Source organism: Orbicella faveolata, unplaced genomic scaffold, assembly GCF_042242905.1.
Source record: "Orbicella faveolata isolate gen_17 unplaced genomic scaffold, um_ofav_v1 contig_24, whole genome shotgun sequence".
NCBI lineage: Eukaryota > Metazoa > Cnidaria > Anthozoa > Scleractinia > Merulinidae > Orbicella > Orbicella faveolata.
In genome coordinates, this window is record NW_028301552.1 from 34,917,501 (window position 1) to 34,938,967 (window position 21,467).

Sequence of the window (21,467 nt, forward strand, 5' to 3'; positions counted from 1 at the left end):
AGAACTAAATTCTCCTCAGCAAGGTCATTCCTTGAGTGATCCCCCAGACTGCGTTTCTTTCTCTTGCCACCGGCGGTACAATCATTACATTGAGTTGTGCATATGGAACCTGTATTGCTTGTTAAACAGACCACTGCTTGACAATGAAAATAAATCGAATCTCCGGTCGTTGAACCAGTGAAACGGAACACAGAAAGATCAAAGGTCTGGATGTTAATAGTTCTGGTGCAGTCGTAACCGGTGACAATGGAGTCGCTGGCAACCTTGCAGCTAAAAAAAAATAAGACAAAAATTAAAGAGCGGCCTAGCTGAGTGCGATTTATCAAAAATGAAGATCCTAGTTTTAGTCTCCTCAGGAACTTCATTCAGAGGCGGATCCAGGATTTCTCAAAGGACAGTGACTGGTATCTATCAGTGGGGCCAGGCCTCCAAAATGTTGCAATTTGAGAATTGGACCTTATTGAAAACTGTTTCATCAAAAATACTAACAATGCCACAAAGTAGAAACTAAATTAAGGTACCTGTCTAGAGCGTTTTCCTTTATTTCTGGCATATTCAAAACCTTTTTCACTTTTTATTTTATGTTTTGATTCTCCAAAACGGAGCGGGGGTTCTAGCCACCTAATCTACCCCCCTTAAATCCGCCCCTGCTTAATTACACAGCAGACCTCCAGCCATTGCACGCTAAATAAACGATGGAGCGGTTATGTCTCGGGCGTATGGACTAATAGTTGCCTTGGAAATTTTACTTTCTAAAAAAAACTAACACTAGCCCGAGAAAGGTGTACAAAAAATGTTAGATGGCTTATATTCGTTCTCGGGCTAATATTAGTTTTTTTAGAACTTAAAATTTACAAGGTAACTATCAGTCCATAGGCCCGAGACATAAACGCTAAATTGCTTTTATTGTTCACCACTACATTTTGCCTAAAAACCCAAGACGTCAAGAATGATTGAAATTTCCAACCGCTGTACATGGCGCTTGGAGCTTTCATATTTCCCATAAGGTACTTCTCCGCACTGGGCCATGCAGTGAAAATAAATTTATACGTGTACCGAAAACATTCCTACATCAACTGTTGACTTTCGAAATCCTGAAAAACAAGAATTAAAACCTAGCATTTCTCCACAATCTTGAAACTATTGCACGCGCTTGCCATTTTTCTTTCCCGTAACTCCGTTGTTTTACCGCCGTTTTCCTAATAACTGATTACATTATTTAACAATTATTCGCTGTTGGTAAAGTGAACATTGATAAATATTCACCAAGACGAGGCGAAGTCGAATTAACAACTGAGGTGGCCTCCGGTTATAAGCCTGGTGATGTTTGGAGATCTCCTCGACGCCTTTTAACTTGTTGATGTTATTATTTTTTATTATTTTTTACGGTGTGGCAAACAAAGATGATGATGATGATGATGATGATGATGAGCAATAAATTTTCGCAACAAAGGCACTCAGTATATTATATGTATTATTTGAACCATACAGTGGAATATCCCACGAGTCACTTGTATTTTCTCTGTATACACACAAGCCTTCGGTATACCACGAGAGAGCGCTGCGTAATTACTTTATACCATGCCCTAATAGAAAATACAGTGACTAAAGAATTCAATGAGACAAACGCGCAGCGCACGATGGGAAGGTTGGGTGACGTGTATTACCGTCGAATGTACAACAGCTTTCCTGTATTCTAATTGGCTGTATTTTCTATAGCATGGTGTAAAGAATGGTGATTCGCAGTTAACTGTGAAATTTTCACGCGGAATAAAAAATAGAGGGATATTTCGCAGGTATATAAATTTAATTCGAGTTCACCAATCTAATTGTTGAATATCTTACCCATCCTCGATGATCTTATAAACCACAGCTGCAGGATCATCCGGATCGTCACTAGTTGTTGCCCGGCAATTTGTGAGGTGGATTTCAGTGTCTATGCCAAAGGTTTCCACTTCAATTTTAAAGTACAGTTCGGTTCCCAGTGATATCGTGCCACTGGCAGCTGTCGTAAAACCATCATCGGTGAATATTTCCATCCTAAAGTTGAATTCTCCACTACCTGTTGGTTAGAAATATATTCTGGTCTAGTTGTTTTTGCTTGCTTATTACGCATTCATCTTTCAGTACAGTATAGATATATATCTTACTAAACATGCACACGGGTCTTACGGGGAAAACATTTAGTCGAGGACTTAACAGCACAAAGAGAGCGCGACGAGGTCTGTGCAGAAAAGACCAAGGGCCGATATTTTCCAAGTACAGTCCGCAGCAAGCTTATTGAAGAAAATATTTACTACACTGCTGAAATTGCCTCCTTCACGGACTAAAAATTCTGCGTAAACTTAAAAGCATGAAATTTGTTGATTGAAAGTCGACGTAACGTTTGACAGTTTCAAAAACAAAAGACGGTAAGGAGAGCTGAGACATGAGACTACAGTATCACCTAGTGGAAATACTGGGACATTGTTAAGCTGAGGACTTGAAAAATATTGTACTGTAAATTATGCAATCCGTGATTGGTTGATTCTGGCTATTAACCCTTTGAACACACTTATTATTACATCAATTAACCAAAGTCATTGCGGTGTCCTTTGAATGTCAGTTCTTTGAGTTCTTTCCGGGGAGACTCCCATGTGAAAAGGTCGAGGATGCTCGTCGTCTCGCTTAGGAGTATAAATCAAGGATTCTGACGAAACGCCACAATTTTTAGCTGTCAAAGCTGATCATTTAGGGTGTACTCGAAGAAATAATAATAAAAAAACGCTCTTATTTCCGTTTTTAGGCCCGATTTCCGCTGGTATCTCGAGTCTATCTTCTTTCCTGAACAGCGGCTGGTAATCAAACCTATTCTGTTTTAAGTAATGTCTTTTAGGGGCCAAATAAAGATCGAGCCACGCCCAGATTGGTCTCCTTTAGGAGTTTAATTCAAATTTTTCCGACGAGCATCCCCGAAACTTTCATATGGGAGACCTCCCCCCCCCCCGCCCGGGTAGCTCTCGCGCATGCCGCAAACAGGCTTGTAGAAATCATGGTTTAAGTATTCAGCAAAACATTTCCAAAGCTTAGCAACGTTGAACACAGCTACTGTGATTCCCACACGTATATCCTGTCTTACATACAGGATTAGGATATTGGGCGTTTGCACACCACCCTGTTTTTGACAAAGGTGGTTAACGTGCGTCTTGGATCTGAACTTTTATCGATGAGGACACTTTCTGATGCATGACATAACTAGTGAACATCTCATTTAAGTATTGGAAATCCCTACAAGCCTCTCTTATAAAGTGAACTGGCCATTACACTGTGAAGAAAAATGAAATGTATTTCATCCTTAACGGTTTCCTACACGCTCCCATCACTCGCCAACAAAAGAAAAGCGTGCTGTGTTAATTTCTAAACCCCACCAGTTTATCTACGTTAGGAACCAACAACCAACCTCTCTCCCATGCAATCCGCTAATTAATTACTTGCATGCAGATGAGGCAGGCAAGGTAAAAAAGGTTCAGTTATTTACTACTCAGGGAGGCGTGATGGTCTGATATTGATGGTTAGTGCTCTCGTCTCTGGATCGCGGCGAGCGGTCCGAGTTCGAATCCTGGCCTGAGACATTGGGTTGTGTTCTTGGGCAAGACATTTTCCTCTCATATATAATGCGTCTCTCTACCCGGGTGTATAAATGGGTACCGGCGCACTTAATGCTGGGGGTAACCCCGCGATGGACTAGCCTCTCATCCAGAGGGGGCGAGTAGAAACACTCCTAGTCGCTTCATGCTACAGAATCCGGGATAAGCTCCGGCCTGAGGGGCCAGTTGACTCGTATGCAGACTTAACCTTTACATTATTTACCACTCACCTCCGCCAAGGAATGTTGCTTCGCGGATATACGAGCAGATGATTTCAAACTCCGTAGCGTCAGCAGAGCTTGTAATTGTGTTGCGGTAAAATGATTTCAATCCGTCTGTGGAGATGACAACCCTAGTCGCACATGTTCCCAGAGTAATATCGAAGTTAATGAACGATGCATTAGAAGTGGCTTGGCAGCTGTTGTTTATCAGGCTGAGAACACTTGGGTCAGGGATGTTGTGAACTGATTGATCGATTTCTACTAGTATATCATTTTCATTGCATGTGACATCCACTCCCTCTGACAAAAGAAGAAGGAAAAAAATTCCATTTTATTTCACAAAATTATTTGTTAAACCTTGATAAAGAAAATAGTTACCAACTGAGAAACAGAAAAATGTAATTCTTGTTTCCATGGTAACAGTTGCGGAAAAAATGGAACCTAATGATCCAAAAGAGTTTTGGATCATCAATTGACGCTGGAAGGTGGTGTTAGCTTGATCAATCACGTGAAAGCAATCCCTGAAGCTTAGAGCTCGTCAGCTAGCAGTCGTTACGGCCTGAACAAGAAAATTTATACCTGACACCTGAACGAAGGGATAGAATCAATTTCACACTTAATGGGAAAAAAAAAATAAAAAAAAAAACATATAGGAAAAAATCCTCAGCTACGCTTGTGAATAGCCAACTGGTTTGCCTCCGGCCAGTTGGGATATCTTAACAATGTCATGTTCAATTTGAATTATTTGTTTCAGTTGATTGCTCGGTCCCATTAGCACTTGTGCTATGAACATTGCAGAGGGTAAATAAAGGTTGGATATTTTTTTATTTTTATATTTATACACGACATCTGCACGTAGGGATAGAATCTTTCACACTTAATAGGGAGCCAATTTTAAAGGAGGAGAAAACTAATTTGATGTTTTTATTTCGCAATATCGTTTAAATAAACCAGTCATGCGATTTTGTGTGATACTGGAAAACCTGCCTTTTAAGCACCACCTTCCAGCTCAAGATCAAAGAAGCTCTGCACATCCGGTGGGAAAACTCTTCTCTCAATCATCAAATCAATCACGTTAATTTAAACTTGTTATGCACGTAATTCTCATGTTTTTCTTTATTGTAAAAAAAATTATCTTCTTCCCGCTATTGTACTTATTAGCATTTTCCAGTATTTAGTTATTGTCTGTAAATTTTAAATTGTCATCATTTATTTAAAACTACTGAGACCTATTCAGGACGGTAACTGTTGTGGTTATTTACCTGTCTAACGTTTTCCTCTCAACATGCAAGTCGTCCCTCCTCCCCAGCAAAAACGATTAAAAAAAATATCTTTTTCAGTGGTGAAGTTCAGCTAAAATTTATACCTTCCTCCAGACTGAGCTAAAAACTATACGCTTCAGGGAAGCACATACCTATACGGAATACGTCGCATTTCTGCCGTGTCGAATTCAATTCAATTAAGTGCGACAGAAATGCGACTGTGGATTCAAACGTCGCACTTGTGTCGCACTTGATTCAGAATTTATACTGTCGGGTATGTCGGCCAGCGGAAAATGTTTTAAACGTAGAGTATTCAATATGGCGGACGAAAATACCGAGCGACGAAGGACTTTAATTTTGCGAAAAATTGTCCGCCAATGGAACGAGAAGGAGAAGGCTGACAACAGAGCAGCATATGTTGCAATATGTTCAGGTTGCATTGGGTCGAGAATGGCCAAGTTGCTTCTTTTTCCTTGGCGGGAAAACATTTGCGCATGCTCAGTACATTAACATAATGTATGCATTAGATTCGACACGGCAGAAATTCGACGTCTGAATCGGTGTCACATTTCTGTCGGATAATGCGACAGGACCAGTCGAACGTGCGGCAGAAATGCGGCAGCCGATTCAGACGTCGAATTTCTGTCAAATTTAATTCATTGAATTGAATTCGACACGGCAGAAATGCGAAGTATGAACCGGGTCTAACGTGCGGCAGAAATGCGACAGCCGATTCAGACGTCGAATTTCTGTCGAATTTAATTCATTGAATTGAATTGGACATGGTAGAAATGCGACGTATGAACCGGGCCTCAGAGTGTTAGTAGTTTGTATAGTGTGATCGTCTGGGTGAGGGTCGAACAAGAGAGCTTTCAAGCCATAGAAAATACAGTAACCAGCACAATCAATGCGACACACGTTCGGTTGTAGGTGCATGAAGACCTTTCGAAAACCTGCTTGTGAACGGAAGTCACCATTAGAATCAGCCTGGGATTAAATCTGCTGACAACTTCCGCACTGGTTGACAAAAAGAACGATACCCATAACCAGATAGAGAGGTCTATCAATCCGACCACCCAGACGTTCACAGTAGATGGACTACATACCTATATATAGCTAGAAAAAGAAGCACCTCTCCCCATCCCTCGCCCCCACCACCTATCAGTCAAAATGTTCATTTTGTCCAATTGTTTCTCTGATTAACTCTTTATCAATTTAGTACAAAAAGCTGCAAAATTTCAAGTTCTATGACTCTGGCAAATGAAAGTGCATAAAAACAACATTAATACCTGGTGTCCCATAGGCCTCTACTCTCAAACAGATGGACGTTGAAACCGGTTTAAACCGGATAAATTGCGTTGTTATGGTCGATGGCAGTTCATGGAAGTCCGAAACATCACCGTCAGCTGCACTTCCATCAAATTGCTGAGAAGATATGAACACAAGTTACTGTTAATGGCAACAATTTGTTTTCTTATTTGGAACACGTGTCGTTGCAGCGAGTTTCCCCTTCAAACAAATCTGTAGTAGTTAGGGAGTTTAAAAAAAAGGAGAAAAAAAAACACTTTTAATTTAGTGGAGAGTGCACTATTGGGGTGGTTTAGGAGGCTGCCGTCAGCTAAGGCGGATGAAACCCTAGTATGTGACCATTCAAATGAAAGCTATTGAGCAGTAATTTTGCGCAGTATTGTTTATTATGCTGTACTAGGTAATTCTCGCTCAAAACCCTAATGAGTCCCCGAGATTCTCCAAACAGTTTTAAAAAAAGATCCTCAAAATTTCTCACAAAGTTGCTCAAAGAATCTAAACGTTACTCAAAATTAAAGTTGTCCCGAATGATTAAAGCTGCTGCAATATTGTTCTCATATTAAATAAGCTGCCTATTACAAAAAGATTTCTAACCATTACTAGTAGAATTCTACTTGAACACTAATGCAAATGCTGCAATCTGATTGGCTGAGCCATTGCACACTATCAGCCATTAGTGTTCAGTGGCTTGGTGTGGTCGATACAATTTCAACGTTTTCTCGTTTCTCCGAAGTTTTGAGAGAACGTGTAAAGACAACAGGATAATTAAATTGCTGAGAAGACTGAAAAAGGACATCCACGGTTTCTGGGATTAAAAAACTCTGGAATTTTTTTGAAAGAAACTGATAAACGCGCGCACACAACTGAAAACGTCAAACTGACAACTTAGTCTGAGCGAATTCTCTAAAGCGAGAAGTTTAATATTAAGACCAATAATATTTAGAATCGTTATTTGAAGCAAATTTCAGTTAGAACTAAATACTAAAGCAATTAGCTTATGAGCTCGAGATTTATATAAGGTGATAGTTGATTCGGCCTTCGGCTTCATCAACTATCACCTCATAGAAATCTCGAGCTCATAATCTAATTGTTAATAAGTATAAACCTCCTAGCGTTCTATCACGAATGCACTTCTTTGATTGGGTAAGCTAATCGCTATCTATTCTGTGACAGATAGTGAGTAGCGTAGCAGTGTGCCCTTGTTAACAACATGACGGCCGCTTCTTTACGTTTTCGAGGTGTCTGACTTAGATAAAGTTTCCAACGACTAGTAGATATATACGCCCTAAACCAGGTATTCGCTCTCGTTTTCTATCGCGTGATAGAAATCTCTAGCGCATAATCCAACTGTTTAATATAATCACTTTTCTTTGGCTATACTGAGCTCTTTTAACAAACTAAAGTAACTAACTTCTAACTTGCCGAAACGAGATACAACAGTTTCTCTTTTTCCTCAAATTTTACCCGACGGTAACAAAATAATCAATTTTACAAGTAAAATGTTTTTTCATGGAAAGTTACATTATGTGAGTCTAAACATACATTGTCTGCTCTGTGATTCAGTGCCTCTTATCAATTCGAGGTGGAGATGGCTTGATTTCAAGAAGCCGGTAATGCTGATTCTTTTAATTTGCTCTCCTGGTTCCTGCCATAAGGTCTCTGATGCTCTGATATTTCGTTTTGCTTTTCGAAATAGCATCCTTGCTTATGGGACGCAAGGTGCTTCTAAATATGGCAGTTTCTTTTTTGACATCATTAAACAAAGCTAGCCTGCGTCTAAAACTATAGGGTTTTAATTAAAAAAATGAATAGCATGATAAAGTTGAATATACGATCAGCCTGAGCGGGTGGAGGGGGTTGGGGGGGGGGGGGGGGGGGAAGCTGCCACTGACAGGAGGTGACAAATTCAACTGCATGACAATACCTGAATGTCCACGAATGTTGATCCATTATCACTGGAATAGCTGAGAGTAAAATTTGTTGTCACACTGGCTCCAGGTAGCCCTTGCACCTCCACCCCACAAATATCGTATTTTTGACCCAGGTTTATCTCAAGATATGGGTCCCCGTCTGCAGGGTCTGTATCTGGGCACCAAGCGCTTGTTCCTTCCAGACGACCAAATTCAGGCAGAAAATTGTTTCCATTGTTTGAGCTGGCAGTCATTTGAGCGTCAGGAATGACCTTTAATTCGTTACGAATTCCAACATTGGTTTCATTACACGTGCCTATAAACAAGGTTAAATGCCAGTAGAAGATGCTTTGGAATCAAATGAAGTGAAATTGAATTGAAATGAAATTGCTTTGGAATCAATACTTAGGGACAATTACCAGGGTGTTGGTTTCGAAAAGTCAACTGACGATTTCATGTCTCTCAGTAGCCGTACAGTGTATTCACGAACTCCAAACGTAACTAATAAGTTACATCACTAATGTCAATGAGGTCGATGGGTAATCGATGAGTAATCAATGTTTTAGTCATTGATTATCGCCGATGATCCACGAATAATCGATGAAAGTTGAATCAACAGGCCACGGTCATCGATAAGTCATTGATCTCACTGATAAGTCAACGATTGGGGAAAGAGTTTTTTAGCTTTACAAACCATACTAAGTCGAAAATATGAAAAAGTAAAAATACTGTTTTCAGGTAGATGTCACAGTACAAATGTTATTTAACTTTCCACGACAACGACTGAAACTTGAGTGAGAATCATTTTCTTCGTGATTGTTGTTAAATCGAACCTGGAATATTTTCAGTTAAGGTTGCCAGTTAATCTCGAGAACAGAACTTTTTGGTAGCTCAGTATTTTGACCACGGCATGTATTTTACCAGTAAGCTAAATTTAACCATTTCACATTTATACTTATACGTGGAAAAAAATACACCACCTCAGGTCTAGAGGCAGCGTTTTAGTTAGCCGAAAAAAACTGTCTGATGGCAGTTTTCTCTTACCAGAAGTCGATGTTATGAGCTGAAATACCGCCGCAAATATTTGTAACCACGTGATCGTTGCCATGACCGTCTGCCTATCTTGTTTTTAACGGCTTGCTTTAGTGTACTTCAACACGGTCTAAAAATCCAGAGATGAACAAGAAAAATGGTCATAAATAGGTTAAAAAGTCTATTTACCTCGTTTCTAAGTTGTGCGTACACCTACAAAATATACGTTTTAAACCCCCATTCAAGTCAGATGGATGGGGGAGGGGGGGGGGGGGATAGCAAAATTGAATATAAGGTTTATTAATTCAGTTAATGATGCAGATAGCCTGTGTAGTGTTAGCCCACTGTGTGTTCATTATAACACTCCCTTCAGGCTGGTTCATCAATGCCTCTCGCTGAGATCCTGGTCTTTTCTATTAGCTGAAAACACGCTAAGTCGTCGAACGTCAGTTCTGGTCACAGAATGAACACCGTGTAAAAGCACCTAATAAACAGATCTTTGTTTGATTCGTACTTGATCTTTTCATTTAAAAAACAGTGATGTCTCCACAGCAACTGTTCCTCTTCTTTTATGAACAGTTTCTGTGTGTCTGTGTACCAATTCTTGCACGTTTCACTAAAAAAATGGCGTTGAGGTTGAACGGCTCTAGTAACGGCTCTGTCACGTAGGGGCCAAACCACCCCCCTAATGTTTCATGAAGGCTATATTTGCTTGGTTTATATATTTCTGAACCAAGTTTGGCAGATGAGCTTTCTTTGTTCTCCAGTTTATTTCAATTTGGAAGTTGTGACAAAATGTCAGATTATGACGTCATAATTGATGACGTCACCAAAACGTGCTATAATTTTTTGTAAAATATGATAAAAAGATTATGTCATTGGAAAGGCCTTGACTTGAGGAGTAAAATGCCGGAAACCGTTTTTAGCTATGATGATTATTTTTCGAGATATGGTAAGTTAAATATTTTTTGTTGTCCCCCCCCGGAATTTGCTTAACCATACTGTCTTTCTTAAGTCAGTCTCTCTGGTTTATTTTTTTCAGTTTTATTCTAGGAGGGCTAATAATCTAGAAAAATAGAAAGCTTGATGTTGTCAAAAATCGTATGGTTTTAGAAATTTGATTTTCGGCTTTGTTACGATGGTATTAACAGTAAAAAAACGGGTGACGCCACAGGTTATGACGTAACAAAACTAATTTTAACGCAATAACACTAGAGAGATAATTTTTTATTCCGATTTTCTTCTTTATTTTTGCTTTAGTCATCTGGCACATCACATGTGCAACATAGCTGCATTTGCTAGAACAAAATTACGGCTCCAATTTGGGGATTTTTCTCAAGGGGGGACCACATATTTTGCAGAATTATTTTTCATATTTAAAAATGCCATATTTCATTTAATTTTTGTGATATGGACAAAATTTTTTCAGGTTTCAACTCTCCTTGATGTGCTCTTTCGAACACAATGTAAATAATATGCATATTAAAAACTTCAAAAGTGGCAAAAAACATCACGTCATCACTGTGACGTCACAACTTTGACATTTACTGACATTTTTCACGTAAATATAATTGGCAATAGGTCTCCTGTTCATCTGCCAAGTTTGGTGTAGAAACAGTCAATACTTTTTAAGTAATGTGAAATAACGTGAAATACCCAAGAACTGACGAAACATTTGGGGGGTGGTTTGGCCCCTACGTGGTTCACTGTAAGAAGTTCTTTTTTCTAACCATTTTGAAGTTTGTCGCCGTGGGGCACTAGACATCTTTTAGAAGAGAATGCGATGTCAAATCTAATAACGTTTCATAACATCTGATTGCTGAAGCGATCATAACCTTTAAACTCAAAATTTTACGACGAAATTTCAGGGACGTTTCTGAAACCAAGCTAGCGCGCTTTCGTTTTTGAAAATCATTTTTCCAAGATATTACTTAAGCCCGCTTCTTGATACGATAAAGAAATTTTGACTTCACAGAGAGATATCAATTTGTTTCGTGGTACTAAAGCAAAATAAAAAAATTGTACAGAATGTTATTCCTCAGCTTTTAATACTTGGGTAACTTATGGAGAACGATGATATAAAGGTGGGAATAACTGAGGCCTAAACAATTACGAGCCAGCTTATACCACAATGAGAATAGGTGCAAGGCAACTGAACAAACAATTTCGGTGAAAGGTCACGTTCCATACCTGTTTCGATTTTAAAATAATTCATACACATGATTTGAGCTCAACAATGGTTGAATTACATGAGAAAAATTCACCATTGCTGTAACTCGTAGAGAGGAAGACGTTAAGTTCAACAAATTATGTGCTACCAACTCGCTGTTTTACGAATGTCGCGAGCCTTTCATTCCGAAGAAAACCCTTACGAGAAATATTACTGCTTCTAATGGATTATTAAGAGGGAAGCAAGAGGCAGATGTTAAACTGGTATGTGCAACCGTCTGTGTCACAAATGTCGCAGAATTTCATTCGGAAAACCCTTGCAGAATTGTTTCTTATAGTTAATTCAGGGGTTAATAACCTAACAGATGATATCATTTTTGTAATTCTTGCTGTTCACTATTCTTTTAATCGCATCGTTAGGAAAATTTGTTTATGATCAACAAACAACTAAAGAAAGTTCTAGAACATTTCTGTGTTAACTTTGCATTGGAAGGAACCGTTTGCCCAATGTGCCGTTAAATAAAAATAATCTAGCTAGCTTAGTGTAAACTAATTATAACCGTTACACAACATCTCCGGCATTTTAGTATATTAGCAACAAAACGTAAATGGATTATAAGGACAAAAATCACAGTGTCAAAGGTTAACCGAAAAAATAACTAATAAATATATTTTCAGACACTATGCACTGACTAAAAATATAATTTACGGTGAACACAATTTTTTATTTCAGTTTTACATTATGGAATTATGAACTTTGTACACATGTTTGCAATACAAATTGAGCTAAGCTCTTTTTGATATATTCCTTAGGTAATAAAAATGTATTTCTTTTAGGTGTTTAATTAGGTTGCTTTGCATTAGTTCGCATTGGGATAATTAGACCTATATATACCACTCCTTGTGAACAGTAACATCACTTGACACCGACCAATTTACTCGAGACTGTTTTTTCCTTATTGTAAGAGGGTGTAAATATTGTTGTTTAAAATAGCGTGTACCATTTTTTTATATTCTTTAGCTTGTAAACTGTATTCGGCGTGTCTCAGACTCGTGTTAATAAACTCGATTATTGCTGGCGGCTCCCTCCATTATTTGTTGTGTTATTTGTCTCCTTTACTCATAATAGGATGTTTTCTGTTCGGCTGAGCAAAGCGAAAGAGAATGGAACTGGATTTTACATTGATAACTACTCTTGTTTAAGACTTGCCAAATGGCACGGCGAGGATGCTATCTCTCCTTCAGAAGAGAAGTTAACTTCTTATTGCAAACCGTTTCCCCAACTTATGAGAATTATAACAATCACATGCATACGTTTTGGTAGTGAACTGTCAAACAAGGAAGCAGCTGGGTTAAATGTTTTTAAGCAAAAATAGTATTTCAAATAATCTAAATTTTGAAACTCAGTAAACTACTGAGCTTTACTCAGTATAAGGCAAATAACTGCTTCAATGCAAGCAGTTTAACTGTTCAGACTGTTACGTTTTTGCAAATGTGGCTGTGTTTAATTTTTCTTGCATTGCCTAGTCGTTATGCGATACGGATAGTTCTTTAGCTAGAAGCAAATAATTTTGAGATGCATCTATAGCAAGGTATAAATATCAAAGTAATAAACTGCTAATACTAAACTATTTCATAGTCTAATTCAGTGTTGCAATTTTATATGGGTTTCCTACTCAAAAACTTCATCTGCCATGCAAATTTGTCAAGAAGTACTCAGTTCACGTTTTGTCGGTTTGGCGATATGATAGGATTAGTTAATGTTTCGCCTTTTATCAGTTCAAAGCACACTTATGTGGTCGCTATCTACACTTTTTAAACTCTTTCGGGCGTTTAAAAACTATTCACGAACAGTTATAGGTAAGGTTTTTACGTTATTTCCGCAAATGAAATTAAATATTCAGGCTAAGCTATTCTGCAAATGAACATGACGCGTTCTGCGTCAGTCGTTCAGTCGTTCTCAGCCGCTTGACTTCTTAACTTACGATACAAATAGGTCAATGATTGAAGTATGTTCGAAATATTGCTCTTTGTCAAATAAAAACAACATCTTCAACTCTATTTTCACTAGGAATTATTTGTCAGGATTCAAAATGATCAACAGGTTGGCACATAAATTCCAAAAACGGTTGACTGCGTGCTTTTCGAGATTTCATAAATAGAAAGGAATGCATTAAAATGTTCAGCAGATCGTTCGTAAATTTCAAATAATACAGACATGGCAAACTGAAAGTAAAGATTGCGGTTAGGCTAATGATCATTTTTCAGCGAAGTTAACCGACGAAAAGACAATTGGAATTTTGGATCCAAGCATTACCAGCATGAATTACTTGTGATTTACATACCAAAAGCTGGAGGTGTCTCAAATCTCAAGTGAAAACTCGTGCAACGAAGTTTCTCGAACTTTTTGATGTCATTCCAATAAAGTATCAAATCTTTCGGTTTATATAACGGCGAGCATATGTAAATGTATGCAGCTCACTTCGAGTATGAAAGTGTCAGGCTTTTCGTAAGATTGCGATTTCGTACGAAAACAAGGTAAATTTTGATAACAAAGCTTAAATCTTTTTCCTCTGAGAGCCTTGTAAACGCAAAGAAGAGCTATATCTTTTCGATCAAACAGAGTTACGCAAAAAGTAAGCAAGCAAATTTACTTACCTTGCCGTTTACTTCGTGAGCCAACGATTATCAATGCATATCGGACTTTAACTGATCAACCGCGGAAAAAAGCAACCAGCAAATTCAGTTCTCAATAGCTATGCACGTGGACATATGATTGTTGTTGTTTTCAAATGCTTGTCCCAAAACTATCTTTGCGCTATTGACGCACGATGGCAGAATCTCGAAAATTCCTTCAGTGGGTTCTATGACTTACAACCGAAACTATTTTCGCCCCAGGGGTACCCAACTGCTGAGTTAATTGACATGTATTTAAATTATTCTATGAGCGCAGATTTTTTAATCCTCATGTGTACAACTGTGGCTTTCAGTCTCACAGACCTGTCCTTTGTTAACTTTATGATTAAGTGAGGGATTTCAAGGACTCTCCAAAAAAATGCCCAGAAAACTTTGCAATGCCAAATCACGGTTTTGCCCCCATATTGATAAGAAAGAACTATTTATTAGCTGAAAGGGATGAAATGAAACAGTAGGGCATTGATTATTACCTTTAGTTTGTGTCACAACAAACAAAAGCTGTACGTTAGCAACTGATTCGCTTCCCTGCTCTGAGATGGAGGCCCGCTTAGCGTACAGAGTATGGAACATTTGAAAACCCACCGACATTTGGAAAGAAGCGCTGGAGTGAATTTCATGAAATGTGAGGTAAAGACATTTCTCGCGAACCAAAAATGTCCATTATCTCCTTCTAACTTCAATTTAAACCTTTAAAAGACATTGTTTTCTATGTCATTTTTTCCCGATCTTTAGTAAGCATTGTGAAAGTCTCTTTGCCTCTTCGCCAATTTTAAACACCCTCTGTAATAATTAAACCCCCCTTCAAGACATTTGGTTTTTAATTAGTCTTTTTTCCTTAAGCAATCTTCGTTTCTTCGACACTTCCATTTCCAGTGTAGTAAACGTGAACAATTTGTAATCAGGAAGTGAAATTATCTGACAGATAACCGTCGGATAACTATAATTTTATGAGTTACCCTACTTCCTCTCAAGAAATAGAAAACATTGTCAGTATTTTAAAACATTACTAGAAAACTGAATGATGTGTAAGTCGCCAGTGATTGTATCCACATCATTTCTGGCGCATCTTACGAAATCGTTTCATCGAACTTTGCTTGGCAGCTATTTATATTTGCCTTTATAAACAATTTGAACGCTCAGAGGTCTAAAAATTCGGTCACCATTTATTGTTTGTGAAAGCCTACCTTTAACCTCTTCCCCTGTAGATGTCCGATAAGAACGACTTATGAACCAACGGCAGAAGCACTCCAAGTTGTTGTCTCCGCCTAATATCCGTAACTGAAATAACTGCTTTGAGTTAGACCAAAAACAATAGATTATAGTAGTCTGCAGATTAACATAAAAAAGCTTCGATGCGCAGTGCGGGTTGACCGTTCCGTTTAAGCGCTATCTATCTGTCATAAAGTTCTGTCTGTCTACAGTTCCTCTTCGAAGCTTGCAAAACTTCCAATTGAAGCGGTGTACGATAGCTTTGCTTGTAGTAAGATTAGTGCATCTACTGGTCAACAAGAATCAGCCACATAAGATCGGATTCATATCCCGGGGGTACACTACAAAGTTCTGCACGGGGAGGCTACGCCCCGAGATCCAACCCCGTACCCTTTTTTTATACCGTTTTGACAAAAAAAAAAAAAAAAAAAAAATACCCCTTTCGTATACCTTTAATCGGAAAAGAGTACCCCTTTTACATACGTTTATAACTAGCCCGTTTTATGAATTAGTCGTCAAAAATGGCGAAAAAGTTTTCTTGTCATTTTCATGTAGTGCGTAATAAACGAAATGATACAGCCATTACGTGCGTCTGTTTGGAATATTCTGATTAAAGGCTCTTTTAAATAACTAAATTACAGATTTACCTACCATTTCATATACCTCAATTTGTATAATCCCTACCCTTTTATGCGCCTGAAGCCTGAAAACCGTATCCCTTTCGGGGGAGCCTTCTCGTAATGGCAATTATAGGGAGTAACTCCCGGAGTTCACATATTAAATAAACCATACCCTAATCAATCAATCAATCAATTTGTTAGTGTCAAAACGTGGAATGACAGAAGTTGCCCTCTATATCCGAGCTTCCAATAAACCGACTAGACCGCCCGAGGGATGGGGGTCTTCGAATTGAAACTCGACTTGGAAGACACGGTGTTTAAACGAGAAAGTACAAAATAACGCTTCTGACAATCAGGAGAAAGTCTGTTAAAGGTACAAGAGACACAACTGTCGGTCGAAATCAAGTTTTCGCGTTGCGTTTTACTCACATTTATATCCGGCACCACAATTTATGTGTATGTTAATATTGGTTGTGAGAGAAGTAAACTTGAAAGGCTCTCCGCTTTCCCCTGAGGCGATTACAATAAACATGCGTAATGAAAAACGGAAATGTATAGCTTCGTCCCCTTCCCTCCCCCCATCCCTGCCTGAAACCTTCATTTTACATTCATTTGCAAGAACCGCCAAAGCTAGTTGTATTTGCCATTCATTGTTTACTTTCAAGATACACTATAAGTGATTATCACGGTGATTTGCCTTTTGTTGGCAAAACTAGACTGCAAAACAGTCGTTTTCGGACGTTTTCGGAAGGCGCGATCCTCGCGTGTGAAGCGCGCGAGCTTCACACGCCCGTAGGGCGTTTGAGGCGAGAAAATTTGCAGCACACACACACAAAACACACACACAAAAAAAGAAAAAAATAACAGTGACCAAGAACTTCAGCTTATGGACAGGATGCTCCTGGTACACCAAAAAGTAGATATTATAAAGTGAACCGTTGCGGAAAGCACTGACTTCTACTAAATGGATTTATACAGGAGCCCATCTCCTAGTTTATAATAATTTCTCTCGTTTACCAGGTTTTCACTTTTGGAGTTCATGCTATCGCTCGTGATAGGACTCCAATAAAATGGGAGTGACTATTATCTACATGTAGCTATAGTCAACAAATGCTCTTTTTCACTTTCGAGCTTCATCAAGAGAATATATAGTTTCCTTCTGAAAGCCAGACTAAATTTCAGAACAATCTATGGCAGAATCTAAAACTTATTTTCTTCCACAAAATGTACGGACTCTCTTTTCTCTAAAAAAAATTCTGGCGGAAAAAAAATTGCAGCAAGGAAGAAGAATTCAGAAAAGACGGGTCTAGGCGGTAGGAAAGACGTGGAAGACGCATGCGCGTAATATCATAGGTTGATATTAAATTCGCGATTCAACAATCGCTCTTCTCGTGAGTCACCTAAAGAACACAATCTGGAATAGCAACTTTCAGAACCCCAGGGTGCATGCGAGCTAATGAACGTAAAAGTGATTGTATATACTCTCGGTGTCAGAAATTAAATTGAATGAAACTATTTGTCACTTTTATAATTTTTTTTTAAATTATGAATTCGAATGAATATTAATTAAGAAAGGAAATAATCACACACTCGGAGCTAAAACTTAACTCCCCATTGTGTCAAATCATTTTGCTACAGAGCAACACATGCAAGGGCGGGCTGTTATTGTTTGCGTTTAGAAGCTAGACAAAAGCTTGCGGAGAAGTGTCTAATGGCTAACTTGAGTGCAGACCTTCACAATAGGGCTGACAAAAGGGGGTACCTTCAACTTTGCCCTGGTTGCGTGCGCGTTGCCGAATTCACCCATGGCCATCGTAAAGCATTTGAATTAAAAGAGCTTGGCATAGATGCTTTAGGTCATGAAACAAGAAAACTTTCTTTCCTCTCCCCCCTTTTTTTTTGCTTTGGCAAGACTAGTGAATAACCCCAGCGGTTAATTTAATAAGCGAAGAGACTCACAAAAGTCTTCATTATCACCCGGGGTTCTGAAAAAAAAGTCACAAAAAGATACATTGTTGATGCAGATTACATACCGCGTGGTAAATGGAAACAAACCCTTTTTCAAAAGGAATGCATTGTTTGGCCTGATAGGGAAGACAAGGGCTGGTGAAGCGAATCTAAAAGGTGATAAATATCTGTCAGAATTGGCTCGTTTTGTTTGCCATCGCCCGAGGTGTGAAATTCGTCAAATTACGCGCACTTAAGATGAACAAAGTAGAAACTATGCAAGCACAAGTTGGTTTTAAGCAAGAACTAAATCCTTTGCAATTACGGCCGTCTAGTTCTACCAAGAATCTCTGGTTAGATTTGTAATATTTTCAGTTAAAAAGGCTTCTGGATTCAAAAACAATTAAGTGCGTGCGGCTGCGGTATTTAAACAAGTCACTGCTTTTATAGTCTGGTGCGTTTGTCGTCGAGATGCAGATTTGTCCTTGAAGTTTATCACCATGTCGATTTCTTCAACTCTACACACCGCTCTGCTCACAAACATTTCAACCGAAACACTTCGAAAAGTTACCGCATCTCCAACGCCAATCCCGATAGACGTCAAGTATCTCACAACTTACGAAGTCGTTATAAGTTTATTTTACTACAGCTGCATTTTCATCGCAATTCTATTCGGTAATGCTCTGGTTATTTCAGCCTTCGAGAAGAACTGGCGACTTCAGACCGCCACAAATACATTTATAGTGGGATTGGCCGTAGCGGATTTTATGGTGGGCCTCATATCGATCCCTGCCTGGTTATACGTGTATAGCTGCCATTACTTCGATGCCACACTTCATCCAGTTGGTTACGAACTGTACATAACGTTCGATATCTTCATTGGATGCGCCTCGATCTTCCAACTCACTGCCATCAGCTTAGAGAGGTGCATGGCCATAGTTTGGCCGATCAGGCACCGAGGAATCCACGAAGGCGTTTTCCGAACGATGATCTTTGTCGCGTGGGTTTGCTCGGCTTTTGTGGCAGGACTATATCCCATACAACTCAAGCACTGGGAGCAGGGATATTCAGCATTCATCTTTGCCTTGTGCTTTGTTGTGCCGTTTATCGTCATGTTTGGAGTGTATGTACTAATCTACGACACAGCTGGTCGGTCGCGGACCAGAGTGTACCCCGAGCTGGCAGCTGCTACGATACACAGAGAAATTCGCGTTGCGGGTACGGTGGCTTTAGTCACGGGAGTCTTCATGATCGCATGGTTCCCATTTTTTGTCGTGACTGTGGTAGCCACGTACGATTTGGAGATCCTACCCGAACCTCCTGGACTCTTCCGGTTGATTGCGTTCGTCAAAGCGCTGCACTACACGAACTCAGCACTCAACCCTGTGATGTACGGCTACCGGAACCCGGAGATGAGGAAATCTATGCGTGCTGTGGCGCTCAGATGCTGTCCGCTAATCGCGCAGTTCACGACGACGAGGCCATCTGGCTTGCAAGCGAGATTGAACCCTAATAACGGAACGCAAGGCTTCTTGCCCGGTACCTCGTTAGCGCTAGCTGTGCCAAGCCTGTTTGAAAGACGAAGCACTCCCAGCAGTGGTACTTTGACGGTTGTTGCTTATGTCAATCGAGATGGAGAGGTAGAGTCAAGACCAGCAAGTTTGCGTGAATCTCTAGCTGAACACTGAATGGTGGAATCATTTACGATGCGGATTTCAGACTTAAAGATCTTTGTCATTGCGTTAAATATAACAGACATACTGAGTTCCCCAAAAGAGACGAAAAGGTAGATTAAAAGGAAATGCAAAAAGACTTGATATTACTGATGTAGACTTCGTGAATTTATTATCCAGCGGCATAAATTAATCATTGTACAAAAGGTAAACTGATTTAGTAGCTCCTTTGGCATAAACGTTCCAATATATGTACATGCAATTCGAAATTCGTCCACAGACAAAAAATTAAAGTCAAAATCCAACAAATTGTTGAAGGAGGTACAATTTATGCAACAATACCTCACACTAGACAAGTTTTGAAAGATAATTGTGATAATGCTTAGCTTAGCTTGTTGCGGTATAAACATTATGTCGCAGACTTGTCGCTGTATATAATAAATACGTTAATAAATGGTCGCTCGCCGACCCACGCTAACCTCGTTCCCATGGCATTTGCCGTGAAATTTGGCCCCTACATTCGTACAGAAATAAAGTCATTGACAGCGCTATTCTTGCTCTATGTTTTGATACATAAAATAATATAGAAATCATTGCTTGTCAACCTGAATCAGATCGGATTTGTGATTTTGCTAAATGTGGCTATGATAACTGAATTTGTGTGCTCCACACGCTTTGTAGAGAAAGCCAGCACCCCCACACACTACGAGGCGTCAAAGAGCCTAAGGGGTCAGGCAGAGATGGGAAACGAGAGAAGTTTGAGATTGTGTTAAAACTACTATTTACTACTAGCCACAGGGAAAGACAAGAAGGGCTAAAACTTAATATTGATTAGATTATAGCTGTCAAGATTGAGCCTAACATCCCAAGGGTTAAGTGACTCAGTTTGAATGTGAGTCTGTTGGTGTTAGAGGAACAAAACAACCTAAGTCTACGGGTCAGCGGCCCAGGGGCTGATTAAGGTGGTGGTAGTGGTGGGGGTGGGGGGGGGGGGGGGGGAGTGTTGTATTATGTGGCTAGCCACTCCGTTTTTGGAGAGGCAAACTGACATAACTCAGTTTGAATGAGGTTGTGAATATTATGGCAGAAATAAAGGCAAACTCTCTGGACAGTTACCTCATTGTAAATTTGAGGCTAGTATTTCTAGTGAAACGAGTTCCAATTCTGTGCAATTCTAAAATTGCAACATTTTGGGAACATGCTCCACTGGCTCTGTAACCCCAACGGTACCAGTAACCGCCCCCCTTGAAAAATCCTGGATCCGCCCCTGTGGCCACAGCATTGCCTTATTTGTCATAAACATAAACCGCCCACCGGAGCACGGTGTACTTTGGACTCTTACAGTCCTTACATGCGCATGCCCTCCTTGTGAAAAACCTAGTGAAACCTCCTAGTGAAAAACTTTTTTGTCAGTGCCGACTCAACAGTGTTTCTTGTCAGTACAGTAGGGGTAAGACTCTTCATTCATGGAATAGAACAGTATGAGCAGAAGCTAGCAGAAATTGAACCCAAGTAATATTCAGAGCACTGCCACTCTTTTCAGAGCATTTTCGGAATGTTGCCGTGCGTGTGCCCCAGTTCGGATATCAACACAAAAAAACCTGGGAAATGGTATTCTTTTTAAAATTTCCAACACTCCTTAAATGGCAAGAGGGGGCATGATTTTATTTATTGCCAAACCCCAAAGGCAGAAAGCATGGGGAGATTTATCCTTTGAGAAAATTAGCTTTCAACTTTCGTTTTGGCAGACAGTTTGACATCAGTTCATGAGACTCTCCGCTCAGGTATAAATG

General features: G+C 39.5%; 2 protein-coding genes across 3 annotated transcripts in view; one reads left to right on the forward strand and one right to left on the reverse strand.

The window, feature by feature from the left end:
• Positions 1-15,739, reverse strand: part of LOC110056553 (uncharacterized) — an 18,892-nt gene extending 3,153 nt beyond the window's left edge. The window contains exons 1-7 of one of the 2 annotated variants that reach the window (XM_089292686.1): positions 15,410-15,739; positions 9,372-9,489; positions 8,342-8,643; positions 6,399-6,534; positions 3,857-4,147; positions 1,846-2,062; positions 1-270 (exon numbers count right to left, since the gene is read on the reverse strand). The exon at positions 1-270 is cut by the window's left edge and continues 71 nt beyond it. In XM_089292686.1, coding sequence (XP_089148812.1) covers positions 1-270; positions 1,846-2,062; positions 3,857-4,147; positions 6,399-6,534; positions 8,342-8,643; positions 9,372-9,435 — 1,280 coding nt within the window. In that variant the 5' untranslated portion in view covers positions 9,436-9,489; positions 15,410-15,739. Of the gene's footprint in view, positions 271-1,845; positions 2,063-3,856; positions 4,148-6,398; positions 6,535-8,341; positions 8,644-9,371; positions 9,490-14,186; positions 14,579-15,409 lie in introns of those variants that run through there. The other variant, XM_089292684.1, reaches the window with a different exon arrangement.
• A 2,469-nt stretch (positions 15,740-18,208) lies between these two features.
• LOC110056580 (adenosine receptor A2b-like) lies at positions 18,209-20,225 on the forward strand. The gene has a single exon (XM_020763090.2). It carries the CDS (start codon positions 18,502-18,504, stop codon positions 19,687-19,689), a length of 1,188 nt encoding a protein of 395 aa, XP_020618749.2. The 5' UTR covers positions 18,209-18,501; the 3' UTR covers positions 19,690-20,225.
• The last annotated feature ends 1,242 nt before the right edge of the window (positions 20,226-21,467 follow it).